The following is a 21,754-nucleotide window of genomic DNA, read 5'->3' on the forward strand; positions in this document are numbered from 1 at the left end:
ATGAAATAATGGCTATATTTCTCTGTGCTATACAATATATCCCTGTTGCTTACATTTTAACCTATTTTAAATGTCCAGTTGAAGTTGTAGCATTAAGTACATTCACACTGTTGTGCAACCATCACCACTATTCATCATTCCAAACAGATGAAACAGTGTATCCTTTAAACAGTAACTTCCCTTTATATGCTCCCCCCATGCCCTGGGAATTCCTATTCTATTTTCTGTCTCTATGAATTTGACCATTCTAGTTACCTCATTAGTGGAATGAGACAATACTTGCTTAAAAAAAATATTTTTGAAAAAAAAAAAAGAAAAAAAAATATTTTTGGCTGTGCTGGGTTTTCATTGCTGCATGTGGGCTTTCTCTAGTTGTAGTGAGTGGGAGCTACTCTTCATGTGGCTTCTCATTGCAGTGGCTTCTCTTGTTGCAGATCACCATCTCTAGGCAAGCAGGCTTTAGTAGTTGCAGCTCTCTGGCTCTAGAGCTCGGACTCAGCAGTTGTGGCACACAGGCTTAGTTGCTCCGTGGCATGTGGGATCCTTCAGGGCCCAGACCTGTGTTCCCTGCATTAACAGGTGGATTCTTATTCACTGCGCCACGAGGAAAGTACCAATACTTGTTTTTTTGTGTGTCTGGCTTATGCATAATGTACTCAAAATTCATTCATGTTATAGCATGTGTCAAAATTTCCTTCTCTAAGACTGAATAATATTCCATTGCCTGTATATTATATTTTGTTCATTCATCAATTCATGACTATTAGGGCTGCTTCCACCTTTTGGCTGTTGTGAATAATGCTGCTGTAAGCATGGGTGTACAAATATCTGTGTCCTTGCTTTCAATTCCTTTGGGTATTTACTCAGAAATGGAATTTCTGGATCATATGGTAATTCTATTCAATGTTTTTAGTAATTTCTTACATTAATTTTTTTAAGATAAACAAAAACTATAATGAGCTCATGGATTTTAACAAATTTTGTATGGTTAAATCCATTGCGGTCACTATAGTTTTCAATACATTGTATCATCAGTGAGAGCCTCTTCAATTGACTCCTGTGTCTTTTTGGTTTGACTTTGGTCTTTTATATTTTCCTTGCTTTCTGGAATGAGAAAAAAAAGTGAGGCTGAACTTGTGTATTTCGTGCTCCAGGCTTGGAATCAGTCATTTCTCTAAAATGTCCTGGTTCTGATATTTACGATTGAGATTAAGATCATAGGGCTTTTAACTCTATGATTTTTATATTTGTTCCTATTTTATCTTACACTTTACTCTTCCAGCCAATGACCATTGTACATCTACCGTGTATCAATTTTGTTATATGCTGGGACTGTAAATTAAATGCTGACATCTGATCTCCTTTCCATGCTAGTTTTTTATCTGAATGAGCAAATCCTTTTACTTTTGTGCATTAGATCTGTTTCATTAGCTTTAGTTAAAACTGCTGAGCAGAGCTCCACTCTTGGTTCAGTAGCTAAGACTCTGCACTTGCAATACAGGGGACCTAGTGTTCGATCCCTGATCAGGGAACTAGATCCCACATGCTTCAACTATGAATTCACTAAAGATCCCCCATGCAATTAAAAATCCTGCATCCATAACGAAGATCGGAGATCTCGAGTGTCACAACTAAAACCCACACAGCCAAACAGATAAATATTTTTTTAAAAAAGGGGTGGGAGGGGGGTTCAGGATGGGGAACACATGTAAATCCATGTATGGCAAAAACCACTACAATATTGTTTAGTAATTAGCCTCCAACTAATAAAAATAAATGAAGAAAAAAGAAAACCGGCTAAGGAATACTGAACTGACTTTCAAATTAGTTGATCTTATTTCTTAGTTTTATTTCTATTAACTTACACTAAACTGATTATAGTACCACAATACTATTACACCCTCTAGTTTGCAGTGCCAAAGAAAAAAATAGATTAAATAGGTACTTAATACCAGAAAATCATCTCATCATCACTGGGTATTATCCCAGAACAAGGTAACAAGATGGCCCAAGACAACTTGCTGTTCCTGGATTCTTAGCCTTTCAGTTGGACTGGCAGCTGACCTCTATTGCTGAAGTCCTTAGTCCAAAACTATTTCTTTCACCATGTTGGCTGTTGCCTACAATTACACTATGAGTTCTCTTTTGAAGTTATTGGCTCATATTAAAATAAGAAAACCCTTTGAGAGTTAAAGTTCAGATATATAATTAATACTAGAGTGAATAAGTGTATCAGGCTTTTCCAATGTGATATTCAGCTGAAAATAAGTTTGGAGAGAAGAAAGTAAAGAACTAGGTCTGGTATAGTAAGAAACTGCTTGGAGAGAGCAGACATCTTTTTAGAACCCAGGGCAGAGGAAGCATGATGGCACTAGACACTTGCCAAGGTGAGGCCCATGAAAATAGGCTTATAAGCCCTGATGATGCATTTGGAATATTCACCATTTTATCTGTTTAGTTGCATGAGACTCAGCAACCAGATTTTAGTTGTGCATTAGATATAAATTCTCAAAGAACCAGGAATTTAACTATTATAATGGTGTCAAAACTTAAGAGTAGCATGGATGTTATCTAATGGTATTCTTTACTTTTTTTTTTTATGTTGGTCTTGTTTATCTAACAAGACCTCCAAAAATTATGCAGACCCCTTCTACAATTCTCCTCCGAGCCTAACTACCCGAGTCCTAAGTATGAAACAAAGGACTCGGGTGTGCGCACGGGGGAGCATGACCCTAACTCTATTCTTTACTTTTTTAAAAAACCAATTTTTAAAGTAGAAGTACAGTTGATTTACATCTAATGATAATTTTTAGATACGTATTTTATATTTTGTTTTATAATATACTAGGACAATTTAAAATTAAAAACCAAGTTGCTGTGTAGAATATGTATAAACCACAGTCAATAGTTATTCTTTCTTCTCAGTGTACTGAATAGATGAAAATTTCCAGACACCTGAATAGAAAACACAAGACTGAGCTCATTTAAGACAGGGAATACTTTATTCAAACCCATCAGAGAAATGGATAGCTTGGGTCTGTAACAAAGCATCATGTTTTAAAGCATAGGTCAGTAATTGTATATGAGTGTATACACTGCTACATACAAATTAACTGATCAGACCACAACTTTTCAATGTTTGAAACAGAATAAGCTTCCCTGTAAGCAGCACCTTTGTGACGTTTTAACTTTAGTATTCCTCTCCTTCTTCCTCTCCCTCTCCTTCCACAGAATCCACACCAACCTCCTCATAATCCTTCTCAAGGGCAGCCATGTCCTCACGGGCCTCAGAAAACTCTCCTTCCTCCATGCCCTCACCCACGTACCAGTGAACAAAGGCACGCTTGGCATACATCAGGTCAAACTTGTGGTCCAGGCGAGCCCAGGCCTCAGCGATGGCTGTGGTGTTGCTCAGCATGCACACAGCTCGCTGTACTTTGGCCAGGTCTCCACCAGGTACCACAGTGGGAGGCTGGTAATTAATGCCAACCTTGAAGCCAGTGGGGCACCAGTCCACAAACTGGATGGTACGCTTGGTCTTGATGGTGGCAATGGCAGCATTGACATCTTTGGGAACCACATCACCACGGTACAACAGGCAGCAGGCCATGTATTTACCATGGCGAGGGTCACATTTCACCATCTGGTTGGCTGGCTCAAAGCAAGCATTGGTAATCTCTGCTACAGAAAGCTGTTCATGGTAGGCTTTCTCAGCAGAGATGACAGGGGCATATGTGGCCAGAGGGAAGTGGATGCGGGGATAGGGCACCAGGTTGGTCTGGAACTCTGTCAGATCGACATTCAGGGCTCCATCAAACCTCAGGGAAGCTGTGATGGAGGACACAATTTGACCTATTAACCTATTCAGGTTAGTATATGTTGGGCGCTCAATGTCGAGGTTTCTACGACAGATGTCATAGATGGCCTCATTGTCTACCATGAAGGCACAATCAGAGTGCTCCAGGGTGGTGTGGGTGGTGAGGATGGAGTTGTAGGGCTCAACGACAGCTGTGGAAACCTGGGGGGCTGGGTAAATGGAGAACTCCAGCTTGGACTTCTTGCCATAATCGACAGAGAGACGTTCCATCAGCAGGGAGGTGAACCCAGAACCGGTTCCCCCACCAAAGCTGTGGAAAACCAGGAAGCCCTGAAGACCCGTGCACTGGTCAGCCTGTTAAAAAAGAGGAATAGAGAAAACATAGTTATTGCTCTTTGTGATGTCATCATGGTAAAGATTTTCACTTTTCATATTAATTCCAAAGAATTAGATTGCATTTTGACAGAAACTTTTGAAATGTAGACCTTCCTTCAATTACTCAGCATTTCTTTATTAAAAATATCTTCATGAATATTTATCAAAAGACATCAAATAGTCCATATTTTAATTGAACTTTTAAAAAACTATAAAGGAATAATTAACCTCACTATTGCATTTCAGTTGTGTTTGAAAAAAAAAAGAGCATATTTCAAATATCTCCCTTAGGTTCATCAATTTACTTTATTCTTGAGAATAAGCATACCAGTTTCCGAATTCGGTCCAAGACGAGGTCAATGATCTCCTTGCCAATGGTGTAGTGACCTCGGGCATAGTTATTGGCAGCATCTTCTTTGCCTGTGATGAGCTGCTCAGGGTGGAAGAGCTGGCGGTAGGTGCCAGTGCGAACCTCATCTGGAAAAGGAAAATGAAGCATCACTAACAACTCACATAGGTCTGCTCCACCCCAGGGTATCAGTGGGGCCCACAGGACACACCTCCTGTCCCAGACCCCCAGGATTCTCATTGAAGCTACTGAGGTCAACTCACCAATGACTGTGGGTTCCAGGTCTACAAACACTGCCCTGGGCACATGCTTGCCAGCGCCCGTCTCACTGAAGAAGGTGTTGAAGGAGTCGTCTCCTCCCCCAATAGTCTTGTCACTTGGCATCTGGCCATCAGGCTGGATGCCATGTTCCAGACAGTAGAGCTCCCAGCAGGCATTGCCGATCTGGACACCAGCCTGGCCAACGTGGATGGAGATGCACTCACGCTGTGGGAAGGAAAAGAAAAAAATTGTAAAATTAGTTATATTAGCATTTTCAATTTTCAGTAAATTTCCAAAACTATTTCTAGTAATATACAAGTATTCTTCAAATTTATTTGAGGTCGTCATATCCATAACATAATAGAAACAGTTAAAAAGCACCTGCTACAAATGCTGCAGATGGGTGTGGTCTGAATAATAAGGCTGCACTGTTAAGCACATGGTGCAAGCCGACTGTTCCAACAGCCATACTTGGAAAGAAGATTTTTCATATTTAAAAAAGTCAAGCACAAAATTTTTGTAAAATGAAGTAAATTCAGTCACTAGTTAATTGGAATCATTATTATTGCCTCCTTCACCTTTAAAGATGAACATTTCTTCTGATAGGACTTGGTATTTCAATATGGACATCTGTACTGCAGCTGAGGCTAGAAGCCACACCCTTCTGCAGTCTATCTGCAGAATCCATCAGTATTAGGGGGTTAGAAGCTAAACAAGGACTGTCCCCTGCATTGCTGCATTTGCTGTGCCTGGTGCCAGCCTGTACTGTCTGCTACATTATTTAACAGAGCAAGCTCTATTTCCAGCATCTGCCTACATGATCTCATTGTGCTATCTGCCAGCTTTCCTCTTCTGACCCAGCCTGGGACCATATGCCTAAATTGAAATGAATTAATGAAGATGCACTAGAACAAAAGACAGCTGCACAAGAGTATAAGTCTTCTTTGTCTGCAGCATTTTCATTATTTAAAAGTTTTCCCAGAATCTTCACCACTGCAAAAAACTGAAAAATTATTAGTATCTTTAACACAACAGTTCCTAAACTAGAAATAAATAGAACATGAAAAGCTACCAAGCTTAAAGCCCAGTGAAAGAATAATGAAATATTTATATAAAACTACAAAATAATGTTTTCATTCTGAAATTTCGTACCCACCACAGAATATTCATACTCATTACATTCAGTAGAGAGTGTCCCCTCCGTAGCCTTTACGGTTACAGCTTCCTTTGTCTGTCCATTGTCTAGTCACTGACAAATGGGGGCGGGGAAGGGCGTTTCCCTGGGTCCTCCGCATTAGAGCACCCTGGCTCACAAAATCGGCTTTTTCTCTCGCTAAACGTGCGACCAAGACAGACACACAGGAGTCTGCCAGGGCGGGGCGGCCCCAGACCAGACATTAAAGGGATTGTCATGTGAACTGTGACTTTGCTCCTCAAGGGGAAAAAAAAAAGTAACTTTTGACAGTGAATGAAAAACCTTTTACCACCTACGGTTCTGCAAAGATGAAAGGCTTGTTAAAAGTCTTTCTGACAGAGGAGGCTTAGTGAGGACGAACCCCGCCCAGCGGCTCCAAGGCCAAAGCAGCAGAAACAAACAACTCCGCCCCTGCGCCGCCTCGACGCCGGCCGCCACAGAAACTAACCATTTTCCCTGTTAATACATGGGTGTCTTTCTAAAACGCCAACGAACTGGCGAGGGATCCTTTTTTAATACTAACCTCAGGCTCCGCTTTATCCCTTTCCTTCTCTCCCCGAGTCTTCTTCCCAGTTACACCCACCGACTCCCGTCTTTTCGACCGACGACTCCCCTCCCTGTCCCCGGGGAACAACGCGAGGAAGGGCCTCTCGGAGTCACACGACTATCGTGCGCACACGGGCGCCGAGCAGGCGACGCCAAGACCGCCCTGCCTGCCCCAGCCCTTTTCATGACCGACAGATGGGCTGCTGCACGCGGCTGCCAGGGGCTCGGATAACAAAACCTCCCTAGGCGCCGCCTTTGTTCCCCCTCACGGCTCAGCCGCGCCCTGGACGCAGTCGTGGCGGGGCTCCTGCACCCCGCACTGCGGCGGAGGCCGGGCTCAAGGATCCCGGGCAGACAAAGCTAAACCTCGCAAATAAAGCGTAAAGCTACTCTTACCCAAACGAGTGGTAAAGGACAAAGGTTTTAAGATTTTCCAAGGAGACCCTGGGGAGGCTGACCCCACCCAGGGTCACGAAGAGCCGGAGGAGACACTCTTACCATAGTTGCTGTTTTGCGGCTGCCGAGCAGATGGCGGAGAGGAGAAGAGGTTGTTACTTCTTACAGCGCGACTCTTAGGCGGTCGATGTAAGAGAACCTGCGGCACATGGGCGTCTGCGGCTCCCTATATACAACTCGGTCACCATGGGGATGGGCTGGGGCCTTTTCCTGTTGGTCCAGACCCCTCAATCTGCCCAGAGGAGCCACGACAGAAGAGTGGTGATTGGTGCAAGCGACATGGGATGAGGTAATCTCTCCCCCACCCCTTTTCCCCTAGCATCCATAGACTGCTTGCATCCTTTAGACAAAGAGACCGAGCAAAAACAGTCAGCCGAGCATCCATTATGGGGTGGGGTTGGGAAGGGGTGAGGGGAGGGAGGGAAAGAGAACTGGAGTTGGGTGATTTTATACTGTTTGAATCTCAAACTGCAGTTAAAATCTATGTAAGGTTTTTCCCCCAACATTTAATCGCAGAATTTGAGATGAAATATTTTAATGGAAAATTACTTTCTGCTTCTCCCTCAAAGTGTTCTAAACCCACATTCGGTGAAGATTCAGCATCTCAAATGCTTTAAAAATAAAATAGAAGAGAAGATGGGAATGATGCTTAAAATGACTTGGGTAAATGTGGTTTTTTTTTAATTAAAAAATTATTCAATAACCATCCAAAATGGTTTCTCAGGTTCAAGTAATTTTTTTTCAGACCTGCTTTTGCCACCCTCTTCCTCATAGCTAAACAAAAACAGTAGATGAAAAGAACAGAAGTCTTTGTTAATGTATTTTATGTATTGTATTGTTCCTTAAAATGAATAATCTTTTCTAATAAAGAACTGAGAAAATACAAGGAGAGAGAATTGAGTTTAGAAGCTAGTACTACCTGTGCATTCAGTTACATTCTGCATTGTTCTCTCTTCTGGAAAGAAAAATTATTGGGACACCACATTAGAAAGGAAGAGAGTTGTATAGTGTAAAAAAGAAGACCATTTTGTAATATTGTCTCCTCCCATAGACAGCTGTGTAGATGTCAGCTCAATAACTGCATTTTTTTTTTTAATGTAAATCTTATGTGAATTCAGTGAATTCTCCTTGTAAGATTGAGCTTCCAACTGTGGGAATTGTAGCCAGCCTCATACAGCTGCTATTCAGTCAGAGACTTTGGTGGTTGCTCAACTGCCGCTTGGGACAAAAGGCTTTGCTTAAGGAAGTGGACTGCAGTAACATTCTTTTGCTATTCAGAAAGCTTCCATTATCAACAAGGATGTACAATGCAGAATATGACTCTGGACTGGGTATCATTTGACGTTGCTAATGAAATTTCAGAGGTAAAGAGGTTTGTTATGGCCACCGAAGTTGAAAATATGTATTTTGGCAGATAATTTTTCCTTTTGGCTTTTAGCAAGAGATTTTCAGGGTCTGCAGCACCATTTATAGTGCTCTGCAGAATCCATTCATTCCTGCTGGGCTGGCAGGCAGTGCTTGGGCGTGGGAGGGAGGGACTTGAGACAGCTGCTGCAGGTTGTGGTGTGACAGTGGCAGCCATGGATTTTTCTAGCCTGCCAGCCCCAGCTCTGCTTTACTTGTTCAAATTTGCTGCAGTAGTGTTCTCTAGAAAAAAACAAGACCCGACACAATTAATTTTATCTATTTCTTGCATATTTTATAGGAAAAATAGTCTTTATTATCTTATCTTTATATATCCCTTTTGCAAATAGAAGTATATTTCAGTAAAGACATAGGATTAAGGATGACTTGAAGTTTTTTCCTGAACCCAGAGATACACTTAACAAAAATAGGAATTAAATGTCATAGGGAAGTGTAAGGATTAATAAGTAGCTCATTGAAAATACTTCTTTCAAAAATTTAATAATGAAATAAATCACACACTTTTGGACCATGATACAGTATAAAAATCTCCTTTTTTGGAATGAGAGACACCATTTTGAATTTAATTTTCTTTATAATATGAAAGAAATATGTCATTTCCCCAACAGCCTCCGTTCTTTATGCAATTTACAGAGGATTCAATAAAAGAGGGGTGGGTTCATGCAATTAATTCTTTGTAATTCTATCTCAGAACCATTCATGAAATGTGGCTTTTTTTTTCCCTCCCCTTGGCCATAAGTAACAGTAAGATCTAGGTCAGAAATCAAATATATGAACACTGTTAATCTTAAATATATAAATGGAAAAGGAGGGAAAATAATAATCTATTATTTTTGTTCCTCATTATCTGGCTTAATAGCATGCAAACTATAGGAAACAGAAAACATTTTTTTTACTAGATCTTTTTTTATATTTACTGTTGACTTTTTAACTTACATCAGCACGCATGTATAAATATTCAACTAATGTATTATTTCTTGTTGACAGTAAAATTAGCATAAAACATTTTTCTTTCATAGTATTTGTGGAATTTAAATTATTTATTTGATGGTCTGCATCTCTCCTCCATTACAATGTGAATCTGAGTCCTTGACAAATTGCCTAGCTTATGGTAGACATTATTATACATGTTTGTTGAATTAAATGAACGATTTCTTTCTGTGCATATTTTCGTTAACTTTTCATGGTCAGTAGTTTAGAGGTATTTAATAAAGCATTTTCCTTTTTTATTCAATAAGCATTTACTTGCTGTCTACAATAAGCCTTGGACCATCCTATATAGCGTAGAGAATTCAGAGGTAGTAGAAAGGTCTTTTCTCTAGATTCTTCCAATTAAAGACATAAAACAAGTGCATGTATATAAGTTTAAGAATGGCATGTGTTTCTGTGTGTGTATGGGGAGGAGCCTTGTAGAATTCATTGAATGGCCCCAAATATCATAACTTCTGTAGGAAACAAGGGAGTTATTTATCACTTCTTTTTCCTACTTTTTTTTTCTTTTCTACTTCTTCACCTCCTATTTAACCCTAAATACATTTCAGTCTGGATTCTGCTCCCACCACTCCTTGAAACCAAATGCCCTCTCTGTTGCTAAATTCATTGGGCACTTTTGGGTTCTTGTTGACCTGTGATAAGCTTTGTCACAGTTGACTGTTATCTGTTTCTTGAAACACTTTGTGTGCCTTTGGCTTCAAAATTCTCTATTTTCCGGGTTTCCCTCCTACATTTTTTTGTTTCTTCTCAGTTTCTGATTCTTCTTCTTCTTTTAATCTTTAAATATTGGAGCTCCTCAAGGTTTGGTCCTAGACTTTTTCCTCATTTTATTCTGTGGATCCTACTCTGGTGGATGGTTAGTGCGTTCATTCCCAAGACTGCAGATCCTTTCTGTGTGCCGATGGCTTCTTGACATCTCCTTTTAGATCCAGATCTTATAGTAAACTTCCAGTCTCTGGCTAGGTTTCTCACATATATCCCAAATTGAACTAGTTATCGTCTCACAAATATGTACCTCCTACAAATTTCTCTTGCTCAGTAAATAAAGAAGCATCTGGTTTCTCAAATCAGAAACAGTGATTACTCTTGACATCTTCCCCTCCTTTTCTGAACACCATAGAATAAGTTAAATCCTGGTAAGTCTATCTCCTAGATATCTCTCAAATATTATTCTTTTCTCTGCATCTCTATTGCCTCCACTCTAATAAGTATATCATCTCTTGCCCAGACAACCTCAGTGCCCTTCTATTTCCCCTTCAGTCACTCCTACTGCTGTCTAGTTCAGTCTCCACATAATAGCTAGAGTGGTCTTATTGTAATACATATCACTGATAAGGTCACGTGTACAGTTGTGTATGTTAACATACTATAACTATGTAGTATTTTAACAGTACAAACTCATGAGTTCATAAAGATATCCCTACAGAGCAAAAGAAAAATTAAAAAAGATAAAAGCGAACTAAAAATAATCTGTTATCTTTGCACCATTGGAGATAATGAGGGCACCAACTCCATTCTCCATACATTGGCATGTAGTCAAAGAATTGAGCATTTGTCTTGCATTGCCAGTATTTCAAGGTAACCAGATGATCCTCATTAATTAGAGAAAATCATTCTTTATAGAGTAATGCCAGCTTGTAAATATAGAAGTAATAATAGAGTTAGAGTAATCACCCTTTACATCCTCTAGCAAAATAATTTGATCAGGAAAAGAGTATCAGTGGATGAAAAATAAAATATTGATGGGGAATGTGGGGAATGTTTTAAAAGAAGCATAGGCTGTTGCCATCTGAACTCCTTAGTCAATCACAGCATTGCTAACAGTGAGACAGTCACACCTCGTGAACCTAAGATGTGATCCCATAGGAAGTACACAGCATCACTGGTGAAGCCATCTATCAGAAACAATTGTGCTGAATCTAATTAAGCTTTTAGAGCCCACTTCCTTTTATAGGAAATATAGGAGCTAGAGGAACAAGTCAGATGATAACCCAAGAAGGAAAACATAGACAACTGCAGAGTATAGGATATTCTACAGGACAAATTATCTTGTTTTTGCAACAAGTCAATGATGGAATGGGTGGAATGGGTGGAAAAGGTGGGGAAGGGGGACAGCTCTAGATTAGAAGAGTTTTTGGAGACTTAACTACTACATATAACAACAGATGTTGTTTGGATCCTGAGTCAAATAAACCAAATGTAAAACATGATGGAGATAACCAGGGAAATTTGAATATGGGCTAGTTATTATATAATAGCAACAAATTATTATTAATTTTATTAAGTGTGATAATGGTAGTATGATTATGCAAGAAAATTTCTATAACTTTTAGAGATGCATGCAGAAGAGTAGTAGGTTAAATGAATAAGGTCTAAGATTTGCTTTAAAATACTTCAGCAAAGAAAAAGGGGAAACATGGTAGATAAAAGATTGTAGCAAAAATCTTGATAGTTACTGAATTTTAATAATGGGTATAAGGAGTTCATTACATTTTTCTCTACTTTTGCATATGTTTGAAAATTTCTTAAATGATTTCTAAAGGATATATAAAAAGAGGAAATTATGAATGCTGAAAACAAATTTTATCTATAGAATTTATTCTGTACTGCCTTGAATGGAAAGTTACAGAAATTTCAGAGAGGAAAAAGTATTTATATTATGATCTATGGTTTATCATGGAAACCTTTTTTTGGAATAGTGGCTTTTAACTGAATGGGATAGGAGTAGAGTGAGTACTTAAATAATATTTAAGGAAAATAATATTAGCAAAGACATGATATGATGATGATGTGGTACCTGTATAAGGGAGGGCAAAGAAATTTACTCGATTAGGGCATGCAAGAGAATTGTGGGTGATGTGTTATATAGGGAGAGTGGAGTTAGTTAATGAAGCATTTTGAACCCCAGTCTGAAGAAGGAGTTTGGGCTGAGTTCACACACATAGACAACATGAAGCTTTCGTATTCTCATAGAAAGGAATGAAGGGAAGGGAACAGCCTTTCTGTAAAATTAATCTGACAGGTTAGTGGAGTAGGGAAAGAGATTGCAGATAAGCGGACCAATAAGAAGGTTATTGTAATAACCTAAGCAGAGTGTGTCAAACCATTGTAATCATCATGGGAATGGGTAGAAAGGAATAATAGAAGAGACCACCCAAAGGATGAATCCCAGTGGTGATTGATTGGACATGAGGTAGAAAGGAAAGAGTCAACATTAACCCTTGAAGTTTTTAGCTTGGAGACGTAAGAGAATGAAACGGTAGTTGTGCTCTTTACAGAAATAGGGAAGTTGAAAAGAAATGCATGTTTAAGCAGGAAATGCGTTTGTGTGTGTTTTTAAAATATTTATCTATTTTATTTTGGTTGCGCCAAGTCTTAGTTGTGTAATGCAGGATCTTGTAGTTGCAGCATGTGGAATCTAGTTCCCTGAGCAGGGATCAAACCTGGGTCCTCTGCTTTGGGAGCACAGAGTCTTAGCCTCTGGGCCACCAGGGATGTCCCTGTGTATGTGTTTTGAGGAGGGTGTTGAGGATGCGTGCGTGCTGAGTCACTTCAGTTGTGTCTGACTCTTTGCGACCCCATGGACTGTAGACTGCCAGACTCCTTTGTCCATGGGATTTTCCAGGCAAGAATACTGGAATGGGTTGCCATGCTCTCCTCAAGGGGATCTTCCCGACCCAGGGATTGAACTCACCTCTCCTGAGTCTTCTGTATTGCAAGTGGATTCTTTACTGCTGAGTCACTGGGGAAGCCCATTGAGGGCAGGACCCATCAGTCAATGTGATCTTACAAGTTGAATGTTACACTGTTTGAGATGGTAGGTGAATCAAGTGAAGAAGTCATAGAGGCCACAGGGAATCTGCAGTTGGCACTGCTCAGAGAAAGGTCAGCGTTAGAGGGGTGATGATGTATATTTGTAACCTAATGACAACAGTATTATGTGCCAGTAGTATGGTATAAGAGTAGAATTCTCCAAGTGTAACCCAGAATTTCAAGTTATGCTGCTAAATAGGCAACACAGTTCAGGTACAGTTATGTTCACCAGGTGAAAAGACTTCCTTTTTTATTCTTTTATTTGAGAACTTTTTATTGAAGAATAACATACATACATAAATATTCATCAACCAATGTACAGTTTGATGAATCTTTACAAACTTACTATTTACTTAGTGTAACCACTATGTAGATCAAGTAACGGAACTACCTAGGAGGCCTCCTTCTTATTCCCCTACCCTGAAACTATCTACTATTAGTAATTCCCACTGACTTAGCACAATAGATTTCGTTTGCTTGTTTTCCAAGTTTGTATATGTGGAATATACTCTTTTATATGTGGGTTCTTTTATTCAATATTATGTTTGTGAAATTTACTTAGTGAAAGTGTTAGTCGCTCAGTCATGTCCGAGTCTTTGCGACCCTGTGGTCTGTCCATGGAATTCTCCAGGCAAGAATACTGCAGTGGGTTGCCATTCCCTTCTCCAGCGGATCTTCCCAACTCAAGGATCAAACACAGGTCTCCTGCATTACAGGCAGATTCTTTACATTTTTCTCCTTTCTATGTAATACCCCATTGTATGATTATACTGTAATTTACTCATGTATTTCCCAATGTTAATGAATATCTGCTTAGTTTCCAATTTTTTTGCTAATACAAATGGCATTGCTATTAGCATTCTTGTACACGTGTTTGGGTGATTATATTTACAAATTTCTGCTGCTGTATACCTAGGAATGGAATTGTAGGGTGATAATATATGTTCACTTTAGTAGAAAAATGCTGATTTTTCCAGAATGGTTGTGATTATGTACATTCCCACCAGCGTATGGGAGAGTTATTCCTCATCCTCTTTCACTGTAGTCATTCAGTGAGAGTTTATCATGTATCTATCACATAATGGATTGGAAGCATTTGAGATGAAAGACAAGGAGACTAATTTGTACTTCATACCGTAAAGAATCTGCCTGCAATGCAGGAGATCCCAGTTTGATCCCTTGGTTGGGAAGATCCCCTTGAGAAGGGTATGGCAACCCACTCCTGTATTCTTGCCTGGAGAATCCCATGGACAGAGGAGCCTGGCGGGCTGCAGCCCGTAGGGTCACAAAGAGTCGGACATGACTGAGCGACTAACACTTTCACTTGCAGTCATCCAGGCTTTAGGCTGAAAGCCATGGGGATAGAAGGAACGATCTGCATTGCAAGAAAAGTGTACATGTGGGGGATATTTTGGAGGTTGACTTACCAGATTTGGGAATAGACTTAATAAATTAAAAACAAGAAAGGACTTTGAGAGAAAGAAGTGTCAGAAAAGGAAACACTGATGCAGTGGCCATGAAGAAGAGAAAAAGCTGAAGACATTGATGTTACAAAAACAAAGGAAGGACCACAGCTTGATAGAGTGCTGAGTAACATCAAATACTGTAGAGGGGTTGTTAATAAGGATAGTAAAGTGTTCATTGGATTTGGCTACCAGGAAATGAGTATATAGCAAGGGCTTGATACGAAAGACAAAACGTGTTTTCTGGCCCAGAGTTCAAGGTCCCAAGGATGGAAACTAAGTTGAGTGCTGTGAGAGAGGTCAGTGCAGGAGCTTTCAGACACAAAGAAGAGTGTCCCATTTCCCCACTTCATCCCGCTGTGGTGTACCCTGTCTCACACCACATCATCACTGCCTCTGCAGCCTTTGTGAAATGAAAATACCTGTCACCTCATGCTGCCTCCCTCATGCAGGTTTAAAGAATTTTTTTTCCTATTTCTTTATTATTTTTGACTGTGCTGAATCTTCTTTGTGATGTGCAGAGTTCTCATTTCGGAGGCTTCCTTGTTGCAGAGCACAGGCTCTAGATGCTCAGGCTTCAGAAGTTGTGATACATTTGCTCAGTAGTTGTGGCACATGGGCTTAGTTGCCCCATGACATGTGGGATCTTCCCAGACCAGGGACAGAACCCGTGTCCCTTGAATTGGCAGGCAGATTCTTAAACTACTGTACCACCAGGGAAGTCCCCCTCAGGCATATTTGATTGTAAATGGATGAATTCAAACAAGTAAATTTCCCTTAAATTCTACAACAAAAATACACCTCAAATTTTAATTTAAGCAAGGAGATGAACATGATTATGCTGACATGTTGAATTTACATTTATCTTTATTTTCAGGTTCAGCACTGATCAATGTATTGAGTGAATTGACTCTTGCTAAGTATGGCCTTTAAGGAATATCTACTGTATCCCCTTGGCCAGATCTTAATGTTAAAAGTTTAGGTAAGAATATGACCCCACGTCTGAATTCAGAATTTTATTTAAAGCTTAACATTCACGTTTTCAACCTCTTGTCAACAAATGCACTATTACTAAATAATCGTTTTTTTCTGGATAACAATGGTAAGAATTATCTGTGGTGATTCTGATAACTGAGTTTCATCTATTTTGGGGAGGACTTTTGTGTGTATAGCAGAGATAAATAAATATTAATGAATTTCTGTTCCAGAAGTAAAACTTGTAACATAATAGCATAATAAGTACATGTACTCTATAATATGAAAAATATACCTCTGGTATTGTAATGCTATGCTCTGAGGTCACTCACTGATGTTCAGTTATTTACTGAACCACTCTTTTAAACATAATATTTATGTACTGATATACAAATTTTAATTTGTAATTTTGCTGTGGTACATTGAAGAGGTGGTTTCCCCACATCTACTGATGAAATCTGACATTTGGAAAAAGGGACAAAACTTGGAAGAGGCTCAAAGGCATCCTGAGAAGAGAAGGAGAAGGAAGTATAAAAGACAGTGGATAAACTCAGTTTTCCATGAAACACAATTTATAATTTAGTTGCATTTCATTAACCCCAATTACATATGCTCACAAGAATGCACATTGAACTGCCTCAGACTTGCCCCTCCTTTCACTCAAAGCAGATGGAAATTAGGTGGCAGACTGGGAACGTTGCCATGGTGTACTGGCTTCAGGGATTTAATAGCAATCAAAAGAAGCTCCAGGGTCCCTTCCCCCAGTCATCCAAGTGTGTGTTTCTCTTTTCCTCTCAAGTCCTTGTCTTAATTAACTCTATATAATGGATAAATCAGGATGAGATTGATTTACTGAGAAAAAATTTTTACTGCCTCCGTAAGTGTTTATAGATGCATTGATATTGTTAGGAGTAAAATACTGATGAATTATAACTGGTTCATTTTTATGTAGAGCTAGCCACACACAAAGTAAGAATTTATTTTTTAAGTATTAAAAAATAAGTTTTATTTTTTAAGTATTGTACAATATGCCCCTAACTTTGAGATTTATTTTTCTTATTTGTTTTTATCTCCCTGGATAACATGCAGGCATCTCAAATTCAATATATCTAAATGAAATTAATTATTTTTCTCCGTTATCCTCCTCAATACTCTATACTCTCAATTGTTCCATATTCTCAATATCAGTTCATTGTCACCATCCTTCCAGTTGATCAAATTAGTTTAAAATAATAATAACCTCATGTAATATCTACTATGTGTCAGGCTCTGTCCTTAGCACTTTATATATGTTATTAACTGATTTAAGTTAATCCCAACTAATCACTAAATTCTGTCAATTATATTTCAAAACTGTCTTAATATTTGCAGAATGAAGAAATGACTAATTAAAACCTTGACCAATTTTATTAGCCAAGGGGCCTAGTTCAAAGGGAGGATGTGGCAGAATATTTAGGAGTTGGCCTTTGAATTTTCCTCTTTAAGCATTACATGTATAAATCCAGGAACAAGAATAGTAGAAGCTAACCCTTTGTAACATATGGAAATCATCCACTGCATCAGTGTTTCCTGAGGTCCTGAAGTAACTAGGGTGCTAGTTCCTGAACTGAAGAATCTGATGCAGTAGGTCTAATTCAGTAAATAATAACCTCTTATAATTAATAATTTACCATTTGAAACTAAAGATTTTTAATGCTTTGTGGTAGTGTGATTCAGTATTTCTAAATTTTGATAGCTCCTGGATAAATTGACAGAGAATTACTCTTCAGATAGTTGTAATCCTGAAAAACACAATCCTCAAAGATGTCCAGCTGAAAAAGGTTTTGGGAAACATTTCCCCATCTTCCTTTAAATTTAAAAATCAATTATACATGTGCAGAAGAGAGGAAAGGCTGCCTTTTTCTTCCTCTGCTCAGCGTAAAAGATCATTTCTCCATTCCCCTTAAACACTGATTATGCATGTGTTGAAGAGAAAGGATTAGAAAATGCTGCAGGTTTGGGTTTTTTTTTTCATCTGCTTATAAGAACAGCAATCTTTTACTCTTGTATATAAATTATAAGATGTAGAGATATACTCAAGATATCATGGCCTTAAATAAGACCCTCCTCATGGTAAAAGTATCTCTGAATTTTGTATATTTTAGTAAATGAGCCCAGGATTAATATTTTTAAAATTATTTCAATATTTTTAGGTATGTAAAAGAGACTTCACTCTCACCCTTCATGTTACTAAGCAACGTATTATACAGTTGCTAGGAGACAGACTGGCAAGCTTCAGGATAGTTCAGTTTTCCCTTATCACCTTGCAAACCACATGATTATACCCTAGAGAGTTTTATAGCCTTAGAGAAAAGAAAGAAAAGTTAATGGCCCATGGAAAGGATGGAAAAAGAGATCAGGATGAAGGAACAGAATAAAGAAAACAGCAAGGTATTTGAGAAGAGTATGTGAACTTGGCTGAGGAAGGCTATTATGCAATTTCCTTGAATGAGTCATGAAAAAACCTTAAATTGCTCATATTCTTTGTCCTTCTATCTTTTCTAAAAACAAATGAGACAGTAAACTTGGAGAAGAAGATCTTTCAAATATTATTCCTGAATATTTTCAGAAGGGTGCATATCCATTGTAACTCTTACAGAAGACTGACAGTTACAAACACATTAAACAAGTCATACATTATTTAAAATTCCAAAGTCAGATATACAACACCATTTCCTTCCATTTCTCCCTCAAAATAGTGAGAAAAAAAAGTATAATACTGAGAGGGAGATTATAATAGTTCTTGGACAAACTTAGAAACAAGATGATCATTTAGGCTCCTGGGCAGTATGTATTTCTGTACAGAATTAAACAGATCTAATATAAAGAGGGGAAAGAAGAAGCTATCGTGCTGTACCTTGAGGACTCTGTTGTATCTGAAATAAGAAACCAGGCTCTAGGTTTCATTGTGCGCATGTGAAAGGTTGAGTTTTTGTGTCTCTGTGGTATTTACTGTTGCTGGCAACCAGGAAGCTCCCTAGCGATTGTTGCTAGGCCCTCAGTGCCTCTGTTTGCCTGAAACCTCAATCAATGCCAGAAAGACCAGAGATAGAAATCATTGCACAGATTCCAGTGCCTGCTGTCCCCGGTGATCCTGCTGCAAACAGTCCATCTTCTGTTCAGTGAAAATCAGTATAAAATGGAGACCTCACACAAAGAATTCATCCTCAGCTTCCTCTTCATGACTGCTAGTGCTCTCGCTGCAGAACACTAAAGCACACTGGGGGATGGTTTAATTAAGATAAGTTTATATTCTGGTGTCACCAGCTTTGACTAAATATGTAATGAAGAGACTGGGACAGGGAATGCAGACAAGAATGATTTTGATAGATTTAGATGACTTCCTGCTCTGAGGTAGGATGGTCCCTTTAATGTTTGCTGACAGCATGACACCATAGTGCCCACAGAAGCCATGGTACAAATGATGGCACCGTTCTAAATCGAAATCTGGAAGATTCTGATAAATATCCATGCCAGCTATATTCAGTATCTTGTAAGAATATGTGTGTGTGTGTGTATCTGAATCACTTTGCTATACACCTGAAACATTGTAAATCAACTATACTTTAATTGAAACAAAAAAAGATCCATGTCAGCATCATCCCCAAAATAACTGACATCTTCTCTTGAAATTAACCATCAGCTCTTAGCTGAACCTCACAGTCAATACATCCGACTTACTCAAGGCATCCTGTACAGATGCAGGCTTTAAATTTTCTTTCCCGTGCAGCTCCTGCCCAGTCATAGACAGTTTTAGCTCTGAATTTACCTGGAAACAATTATAAATCTGGGGTGAGATTTATTATGATGCTAAGACATAATATCTACTTAAATAGTATAGTATCTACTACATCAGGCATCTAGCTTCCAAAAGTAGGATTGAGATTTATTTACTTTTGTTAATAGTACTAATTTTTGAGCACCTAATCAAGGCTAAGTACTTTATATGTATTATCTAATTTAATCCTTAAAGTAGTTCTAGGAGGTAGGAACAGTTATATTCCCTGTTTTCCTCAGTTGAGGAAAAGTTAAGAAGTTCAGAAAAGTTAAATAATATGTTCAAGGTCTCTCACAGCTAATAAATGGCAACATGATCATTCACACCGGGACCTATTCTGCTCCAGTGTTTGGCTCTGAACTACTGTTCTATATTTTCATTTAATAGCGAATGCTTTTTTTATGAGAATAAATTGTGGTGGTTCAGTCGACAAAGAATTCGCCTGCAATGCGGCCGACCTGGGTTTGATCCCTGGGTCAGGAAGATCCCCTGGAGAAGGGCATGGCAACCCACTCCAGTATTCTGGCCTGGAGAACCCCATGGACAGAGGAGCCTGGTGGGCTGCAGTCCTTGGGGTCGCAAAGAGTCGGACACGACTGAGCGACTAAGCAGAGCACAGCTCATCATTGTGTCAGGGTGAAGGATGTAGGCTCTGGAATTCTTCTGTCCCCTTGTAGGGTAGTTGAAACTCAAATATCTGCTCCCTGTGTGGTTGGCTTTGTCGTAATGGTTCTTCCAGGACAGTCTTCCAGAACCCTGAACTTCTCCATCCTTGCATTTCCCCAAATCTAGGTTATTCAATATGTAATAACACCGAGTGGGATCTTTAGATGAATGGTTCAGATTGAGCTCAGCAGTCCTAGTCCAGTCAAGCTGGCAGTTCTTTTTCAGTGTGAGGCAGACTTGCCCCTACAGCCTTCCTACATTCATCTGATCGCCTATTCTCATTTCCTTATCTAATAAAGACAGGAGATCATTTTTAGGGGCTGTTTGGTCTGAATTCTAATTTTGAAAAGAAAACTTTTCAAAAGAACAATCTGGAGAGCTGTAGCATTTTACATTATTCAAAGAGTGGTTCAGTGTCTTGGAGTCACATTGTCTCAAAATCTTCATTCCAGAATAAATCTTTCCTTTCTCTTTGCATGACTAAGGAGTCCATTGATTTGATACTTCAAAGCAAAGAAACATTTGATGATTAAAAAGTATTTTATCTAAAAAACCTTTCATTCTTCCATACGCAAAAAATCATGAAACAGTTACATGCAGTGTCTGCTTGTAAAGGCTCATGAGAACTGACTGTTCCCCCAGTTCTGTATTCAGTGATTCACATTGGTAGCTTGAAATTGGTCATAAGGGAAGCATTTATACCATGGAAATTGGCCAGCACTACAAATCAGGGCTTTTTTCCCTCTCGGAGAGCTAGTTGTTAGACATTTACTAGAAAACCACGAAGAGAGAACTTCTCAAAGAGCAGTGCATCAGCTGTTTAACTTCAGTGAAACCTAGCAATCCTTGTGTTACTGGCATTATGTCGCTGGACTTCCCCTATATTGTATAAATGAAGTCCTCCCCCCAGTGATGTGCACAGTACAGGTTTTAAATGAGGGCCTGCAGCTTGTGCCCTTCAATCACAATACTTGATAGAGGAAATTCCATGACAGTCTAGTGGTGAGGACTCCCGCTTTCACCGCCATGGCTGAGTTCAGTCCCTAAGATCCCACAAGCTGTGCAGTGTGGCCAAAAAAAGAAAAGGGCTTCCCTGGTGGTCCTGTGGTTAGAAATCCACCTGCCGATGCAAGGGACGCAGATTCAATCTCTGCTCTGGGAAGATTCTGAGATGATTGCCCAAAGAGTCTTTATTAAAATCTATAAATAACAGGCCTAGTCTATAGATGATTGGCCTATGTGTGAGAAGCCTATGACCTGACTTAAAATGGTACATGTTAGAAACATGGAATTTTAAAATCCTGATTGCCATTACTAAATGATATGAGAAAATTTATAATAATGGCTAACATTTCTTAATTTATTACTCTGTGCCAGATTCTGTTCTAGATGCTTTTTGTATTAACTCAATTTATTCCTCTTTATAACTCTCACAGAGAGGTAGTATAAGCATGCCTGCCCATTTTACAGATGACAGAACTGAGACACAAAATATTTATAAGTTGCTAAAAGTTACCAAGTAAATATTACAGCCAGAGTTCAAACCCAAGAAGTCTGAGTTCTAATCCTTTATAAGCCTTCTGGTATGTTTTTTATGTTAGAT

At 39.0% G+C, this 21,754-nt stretch overlaps 1 protein-coding gene and 1 long non-coding RNA gene across 2 annotated transcripts in view; one reads left to right on the top strand and one right to left on the bottom strand.

Moving 5' to 3' along the window:
• Window positions 1-2,980: 2,980 nt before the first annotated feature.
• On the bottom strand, window positions 2,981-7,385 carry LOC122427612 (tubulin alpha-1A chain). The gene is made up of 4 exons (XM_043447215.1): window positions 7,042-7,385; window positions 4,805-5,027; window positions 4,521-4,669; window positions 2,981-4,171 (listed from the first exon to the last, which is right to left on the bottom strand). Exons 1-4 carry the CDS (start codon window positions 7,042-7,044, stop codon window positions 3,191-3,193), a joined length of 1,356 nt encoding a protein of 451 aa, XP_043303150.1. The 5' UTR covers window positions 7,045-7,385; the 3' UTR covers window positions 2,981-3,190.
• Window positions 7,165-21,754, top strand: part of LOC122427615 — a 34,951-nt gene continuing 20,361 nt past the window's right edge. Inside the window, exons 1-2 of the long non-coding RNA XR_006265497.1 lie at window positions 7,165-7,288; window positions 15,571-15,675. This is a non-coding gene — a long non-coding RNA (uncharacterized LOC122427615). The remainder of the gene's footprint in view (window positions 7,289-15,570; window positions 15,676-21,754) is intronic.

This window comes from Cervus canadensis, chromosome 25 (assembly GCF_019320065.1).
Source record: "Cervus canadensis isolate Bull #8, Minnesota chromosome 25, ASM1932006v1, whole genome shotgun sequence".
Lineage (NCBI taxonomy): Eukaryota > Metazoa > Chordata > Mammalia > Artiodactyla > Cervidae > Cervus > Cervus canadensis.

Excerpts from the sequence above, each read along its gene's own strand:
- LOC122427612 (XM_043447215.1), bottom strand. Across the intron at positions 4,670-4,804 it reads CCTGGAACCCACAGTCATTG|ATGAGGTTCGCACTGGCACC; the intron begins GTGAGTTGACCT and ends TTCCTTTTCCAG. Across the intron at positions 4,172-4,520 it reads TGGACCGAATTCGGAAACTG|GCTGACCAGTGCACGGGTCT; the intron begins GTATGCTTATTC and ends CTTTTTTAACAG.